The following is a 7798-nucleotide window of genomic DNA, read 5'->3' on the forward strand; positions in this document are numbered from 1 at the left end:
TCATGAGCCCGTGCACCACAGCTACTGAGCCAACACTCTCTGGAGTCCATGCACCACAACTAGAGAGAAGCCTGCACACCACAACGAAGAGCCCGCACACCACAAAGATCCTGCATGCTGCAGTGAAGATTCCACCTGCTGCAACTAAGACCCAATGCAGCCAAATAAAACAAAAAACAAACGAAAAACCTCAAATCCAGCAGTACATTAAAAGGATCATACACCATGGTCAAGTGGGATATTTTCAAAAGATGAAAGGATTTTTCAGTATCTGCAAATCAGTGTGCTACACCATATCAACAAATTGAAGAATAAAAACTATATGATCACCTCAATAGATGCAGAAAAAGCTTTTGACAGGGCTTCCCTGGTGGCGCAGTGGTTGAGAGTCTGCCTGCCGATGCAGGGGACATGGGTTTGTGCCCCAGTCCAGGAAGATCCCACGTGCCATGGAGCAGCTGGGCCCGTGAGCATGGGAACATATGTATATGTATAACTGATTCACTTTGTTATAAAGCAGAAACTAAGACACCATTGTAAAGCAATTATACTGCAATAGAGATGTAAAAAAAAAAAAAAAGCTTTTGACAAAATTCAACACCCACTTATGATAAAAACTCTCCAGAAAGTGGGCATTGAGGGAACATACCTCAACATAATAAACGCCATATATGACAAACCCACAGCTAACATCACACAAAATGGTGAAAAGCTGAAAGTATTCCCTCTAAGATCAGGAACAAGACAAGGTTGTCCACTCTCACCACTTTTATTCAATATAGTTTTGAACGTTCTAGCAATCAGAGACGAAAAGGAAAAGGAATGCAAATTGGAAAGGAAGAAATAAAACTGTCACTGTTCGCAGATGACATGATACTATACATAAAAAATCCTAAAGATGCTACCAGGAAACTATTAGAGCTCATCAATGAATTTGGTAAAGTTGCAGGATACAAAATTAATGCACAGAAATCTCTGGCATTCCTCTACACTAGCAATGAAAAAATCAGAACAAGAAATCAAGGAAACAATCCCATTTACCGTCACGTCAAAAAGAATAAAATACCTAGGAATAAACCTACCTGTGGAGGCAAAAAGATCTGTACTATGAAAACTATTATAAGATGCTGATGAAAGGAAAGCAAAGGTGATGCAAATAGATGGAAAGATATACCATGTTCTTGGATTGGAAGAATCAATATTGTCAAAATGACTGTACTACCCAAGGCAATCTACAGATTCAATGCAATCCCTATCAAATTACCAATGGTATTTTTCACAGAACTAGAACAGAAAATTTTACAATTTGTATGGAAACACAAAAATGACCCCAAATAGCCAAAGCAATCTTGAGAAAGCAAAACAGAATTGGAGGAATCAGGCTCCCTGACTTCAGACGACACTACAAAGCTACAGTAATCAAAACAGTATGGTACTGGCACAAAATCAGAAATGCAGATCAATGAAACAGTATAGAAAATCCAGAGATAAACCCACACACCTATGGTCAATTAATCTATGACAAAGGAGGCAAGACTACACAGTGAAGAAAAGACAATCTCTTCAATAAATGATGCCGGGAAAACTGGACAGCTACATGTAAAAAAATGAAATTAGAACACTCCCTAACACCATACACAAAAATAAACTCAAAATGGATTAAAAAGACCTAAATTAAGACCAGATACTATAAAACTCTTAGAGGAAAACATAGGCAGAACACTCTTTGAGGTAAATCACAGTAATATCTTTTTTGATCCATCTCCTAGAGTAATAATGGAAATAAGAACAAAAATAAACCAGTGGGACCTCATTAAACTCAAAAACTTGCACAGCAAAAGAAACCATAAACAAAACCAAAAGACAACCCACAGAATGGGAGAAAATTTTTGCAAACAATGTGACCAACAAGGGATTAATCTCCAAATTTTACAAATAGCTCATGCAGCTCATCAATATCAAAAAAAAAAAAAAACCCAATCAAAAAGTGGGCAGAAGACCTAAATAGACATTCCTCCAAAGAAGATATACAGATGGCCAAGAGACACATGAAAAGATGCTCAACATTGCTAATTATTAGAAAATTGCAAATCAAAACTACAATGAGATATCATCTCACACCAGTGAAAATGGCCATTGTCGAAAAGTCTACAAACAATAAATGCTGGAGAGGGTGTGGAGAAAAGGAATGTTGGTGGGAATGTAAATTCATATATCCACTATGGAGAACAGTATGGAGGTTACTAAAAATAGAGCTACGATATGATCCAGCAATCCCACTCCTGGGCATATATCTGGAGAAAACCATGGTTCAAAAGGATACGTGTACCACAGTGTTCATTGCAGTGCTGTTTACAATAGCCAAGACATGGAAGCAACCTAAATGTCCATCAACAGAAGAATGGATAAAGAAGATGTGGTACATATATACAATGGAATATTACTCAGCCATTAAAAAGAATGAAATAGGGCTTCCCTGGTGGCTCAGTGGTTGAGAGTTTGCCTGCCGATGCAGGGAACATGGGTTCGTGCCCTGGTCCGGGAAGATCCCACATGCCACGGAGCGGCTAGGCCCGTGAGCCATGGCTGCTGTGCCTGCACGTCCGGAGCCTGTGCTCCGCAACAGGAGAGGCCACAACAGTGAGAGGCCCACGTACTGCAAAAAAAAAAAAAAAAAAAAAAAAAAAGAATGAAATAATGCCATTTGCAGCAACATGGATGGACCTGGAGATTATCATACTGAGCAAAGTACATCTGACAGAGAAAGACAAATATCATATGATAGCGCTTATATGTGGAAACTAAAAAAAAATGATAGAAATGAACTTACTTACAAAACAGACTCACGGACTTAGAGAACGAACTTATGGTTACCAGGGGAGAAGGGTGGGGGGGGGAGGGATAGATTGGGAGTTTGGGATTGACGTATACACGCTTGCTATATTTAAAATAGATAACCAACAAGGACCTACTATAGCACAGGGAACTCTGCTGAATATTCTGTAATAACCTAAATGGGAAAAGAACCTGAAAAAGAATAGATACATGTATATGTATAACTAAATCACTTTGCTGTACACCTGAAACTAACACAACATTTTTAATCAGCTGTACTCCTATAAAATAAAAACTAAAACAAAACAAAAGAGGTGGCCAGAATTCAGTTTCCTTCTCTCACACAGACAGAACAGGAATTGTTAGAACCCTAAAGCCAGCCATATCCAGACCTTGTGATTTAAATATTAGGTAAGGTGTGACTGCCTTGGGTTTGATTATAAAAGTCACTGTAAGTAACAAACTTATAAATGAATCAGTCCTAATGTATGCATTGTTCTTTTCCCTTGAAAGGGTCTAATGCTCCCTGTCTGCAGTGTACAGAAAATCACACAAGTGCAGGTCTTGCACCTCAAACCAAGGAGGTATGTTTAGAGTATGAGAGAGAGGAGACTGTGGTGAGCCCCTGGATGGTACCTTCAGAGATCCGTGCGATTCTGTATGAGAGTCACAGTTCCCTTCTACAGGTACATGTTGTTCCAGGTTCCAGTTTGCCTAGTGGTTCCTTGTGTTCTGTAGGGTTTTTTGGTTTATTTATTTAGTGGGATGTAGACACACTGAAAGATTATTAGGTCCATTTGAAGTAGTGATTCAAAGCATCTACACTTGGCTTAGTGCTTCCAGCACTTATCGTTCAGAATTTTCCTTGACTGTGTATTTTCTTTTTACCCTAAAAAAAAAAAAAGACCCAAAAAAGAAGACACAACAACAAAAATGTAAGAACAGATCATTGTACTATAGATATAAAAATCTATTCTGTCCACTCTTCAGACCTGGTGCCAGCATCTTGTGTCAGGTGATGTTCATTCAGCCCATTGCCAATCTAGATGTGCTGGGCAACCACAGCCCTGGTTCCCTTCATATTTCCTTCAGTGTTCTGTGGATGAGCAGCTCTAGAATCTTTGGAAAATTTAGTTCATGTTCCATTTATTTTTTCTCAGGCTAGGACCACAACTTACTGTCTTTCTCAATTTGATAGGACTCATCACCAACTGAAGAAAAGCCAGAGCCTCCTTTTGGGGTGGTTGGCACGGACACCTTGTCTGAGAGCACGGGCAGCATCCTCAGCAAGCTTGACTGGGATGCCGTCGAAGATATGGTGGCCGGTGTGGAGGACAAGAGCCCGTCTGTCCACTGGGCCCTGGACCTGTAAGACCTGAATGTCACTCTGCTTCCACGCAAAGGCCAGCAACTCAGTGTTGTAGTTCTGAAAGATTTGTGGGTTTAAGGGAGAGAAGCAATGAAAGAAGCAATGTGAATTTACCACCTGCAGGCATATTATTACCTGGATTAGACATTTTAAGAGGAAAAATAAACATTTCTCAATAAGTTTGCCTTCAAGGGAAAGGGGTTAACTATAGGTGTGTTATATGTTTTTGCATTTGACTTATCTTTAGGTATAATTTTTTAAATGATGAAATAAACAGTACCTTTCAAGCCAAGCTTGTATAATATTTAAGCTTCTTTCAATAAAAATCTTCTGTCTTGCCTCATCCTTTACCCCCTGAGTTTTAAGAAACAACCTTAGCTGGGTAAACCTGATAGGAAAAAAAAATTCTTTCATTGAGGTGAAGAAAATCACACTCTCACCAGAGACGCTCAATAGTGAACTCCATTTTAAAAGATATCCTAAAATTGTGTAGGGCTTGGCTGTGGGGTGAAAAGGAACCCGCCACCTTCCACTAATCCTGAACTTCTAAATAAAACATGTTCCTCATGGGCCAGGTCTTCTGTCCTCTGCCCTGTATCGTGAAAAGCCTTGGAGGAAGAAAGAGTTGCTTTGGGTGCCTTGCAGTCTGGCCACTGCTACTACCCTGCACTTTGATCTCTGCCTTGTCAGCTCAGTGGGACCACTGTGGTCTGCTTGGACATAGCTCGTTTTGCTGGAGTTGGGATAATACCCTTAAAGCAGAGAGCCAAGCATTTATGAGACTTGCCTCATGAGCTTCCCTTCCCTCGGGGATCACCGTCTCGCACTGCATGCTGCTGTCCAGTGTCTAAAAGCAGTTGCCTTACCTTTTTTGTCCAATTTTATGGTTAAGGCATGCAGGCTCGTCACGTGCCAGTTACTTTGTCATAGCTGCAAGTGGACAGCTTGGTCTCAGTCAATTTTACATCCATACAGCAAACCTGAAAATAAGGACTGAAGGAGGGTAGAGCATGTCAGCAGAAGACTGATGGTCCTAGGCAGTCTCCAGCCTCTAGCTTGAATATGTTCTCTTAGTCTTCAAAAAACTGCAGTATGACAGTTTTGTAGCATGCCTGACACAGGAAACATCCTTGCAAGGAAGGGTCTAGACTGCATACCTTCCAAACAAACAAGGGTTAAAAGAAGCAGTTTCCATACCTAGGTTTCAAGCACTTACCATGCTTGGGAATACCTCCAGTTATCAAAAGGATTCCCCAATTTCTCAAAACAATATTATTTTGCTCACATTTTTATTAGAAAATATGTTATACAGCATTTAGTATCATGTAGATCTAAACTAAAGCCACATCTGAGTGTCCTGTTCTTAATTTTGGCTGAGTTTGGAATCTGTTAGCAAAGGAAGCTCAAACACAAAGCTGCCAAGAAACTATATCCATGGGCCTGGCTTAAAAACACCAACTTCAGCCTTTCTTTCTTTCCTACTTCAGCTCCTACTGTTTCTAGCCTATAGTATATGCTCAAGTGTTTGATGAATTCACGAGAAGCCATTATAGCTTATACACTTTTCTATTTCTCACCAATTCAAATAATTATGTACCATGCTTTGTGTCCTGTTGAGCTTTTCTATAAGAAATCAAACCTTGGATCTTACTGAGGAATCTGAGGGAAAGGAATTTTGCAGAAGTCACACTGGTCGTAGCCCTCCAGAACTCCAGTTTCCTTTAAGCATTGCTTATACCCTGACCATTCATGTGTGTTCAGCATTTGGACTGTGACTCTGTGTCATTAAGGTGACCCTAGTGGAAACTAATGCTTTCATTTTTTCATACAAATACTGAATCTGGGGAACATCTGCCAGGAAAGAATCCTTGTTAGTTAAGGTTGGTGTGTAGGTTAGGAATGAATCTATATATATGGGGCCTAGGGCCAACTTCCATGGCAGGAGTTGCCTAGTTGAAGGGAAGAATTTTATGTAGGATTTTTAAAAACTGATACTAATTTTAAAAAGTATTTAAAGTAGATTCAAAGTCAGTAAAGGTAAAAAGCTGATTAAAATAACCAGTGTTAAGAATTTTAAAATGGTAAAATATTTTACCATTTGATAATTTTATTCCTTCTAAGACCTAAGTGAAAGGATAATAAAAGAATTTTTAAATGTATAAATCAACACAAACGAAGAGAGCTGGAGAAGAGATATCACTGGAGGAGAGAAGTCACAGGGGGTGTAAGAGGGTGAGGAAGCCATAATAGAATTTGTGCAGAGGAGGATAGTGATGAACAGTGAATTTAAGACTCAGCTGACAAGCACAGAAAGGGACCCAGTGAGACAATCATGGTGTAAGTCTTAGGACAGTTGCAACTCCTCATCTCTGTATCCCTCGTGCAAAGAACTCCCAGTAGCTATGCCCGAGGCAGGAGTCCAACTTCCCACCTGATTACCTTCGAGCAGAGATCAGCAAATCTGGCCTGCTTTCTGTTCTTGAAATTAAAGTTTTACTGAAAGACAATCTGCCCATCCATTCACATGATATCTACGCTGCTTTTGCTTGTCAGTGGCAGATCTGCATAGTTGCTACACAGACCATGTGACTTGCAAAGCCTAAAATACTTATTTTCTGACTCTTTAGAGAAAGTTTGCCAACCACTGCTCTAGAGTGGAGCTCACCAGATGAAATCCACCTCTAAACCTTCAGAGCTTCAATAAAGAGCTTCAATAAACTTTCTAGTACCTTGCTCAAAAACCTGAATGGACAGTTAGGCATCACTTGACACAAAGAGAAAGCCCTTTTCATGAAAGGGAGAGTCAAAATTAAATGGGCAAAATAACAACAAAAAGATCATGCAAGAAATAGAACAAGTGGTTTTTTAAAGCTAACAAATTGGACGGCTCAGGCAACGACAGAGGAAGCCCTATTCTCACATTTCTGTTAATAAAGAAGACATATTTCTTATTGGTGAGTGGCAAGAGTTCAACATCAATTGATTCCCATTTTAAAAACGAGTATACATGCATTCACCAAGTATATGTGTGGTCTCTCTGTCCCTACTTCTGGCTTTTGACGAGTGAGGGGCAGCTACTTCAGGGAGCTAAGTAGATGAAATGTTTGCTTTGCAGAGCACTCCACCAGCAGATGGATGGGTGTCTAGATTTGGGGCAAATGGCAGCAAGCTGGACTGCAAGTCCAGGCTACAATATGTTCTCTACTCTGGCTCTACTGACAATAAAGCTGTTAGTTTTATCTGTATCTGACTTCAGTTTATAATTCTAATCAGAATTCCAAGGAGTGAGGAATGTGATTTATCAGCCTCCTTAACTCTGAACACGTGAAGCATTGGCTGTGGCTTGAGCGCAGGCCTCTAAATGGTGAGAATGCTACTTTTTAATCTGACAGATAGATATGAGATGTTGCATTCATAAAATAAAACAAGTTACTGTATGAAAGGAGCAATCAGAGAACAAGAAGAAACTTTGAAATTTAAAATATAGCTGAAATAAAAATTTTAATAGCAGAGTTAGAAGATAAAGTCGAAAAACTCTCAAAGATAGACTCAAAAGACCAAAAAAAAAAAGAGCAAAAAACGTAACTGAGGAGA

The 7798-nt window shown here is 39.6% G+C and overlaps 1 protein-coding gene across 1 annotated transcript in view; it reads left to right on the forward strand.

The window, feature by feature from the left end:
• Positions 1-4207, forward strand: part of CPLANE1 (ciliogenesis and planar polarity effector complex subunit 1) — a 128388-nt gene extending 124181 nt beyond the window's left edge. Inside the window, exons 50-51 of the mRNA XM_007447916.1 lie at positions 3349-3521; positions 4034-4207. Of these exons, the coding sequence (XP_007447978.1) occupies positions 3349-3521; positions 4034-4207 (347 nt within the window). The remainder of the gene's footprint in view (positions 1-3348; positions 3522-4033) is intronic.
• Positions 4208-7798: the final 3591 nt, after the last annotated feature.

This window comes from Lipotes vexillifer, unplaced genomic scaffold, assembly GCF_000442215.2.
Source record: "Lipotes vexillifer unplaced genomic scaffold, Lipotes_vexillifer_v1.1 scaffold1706, whole genome shotgun sequence".
Lineage (NCBI taxonomy): Eukaryota > Metazoa > Chordata > Mammalia > Artiodactyla > Lipotidae > Lipotes > Lipotes vexillifer.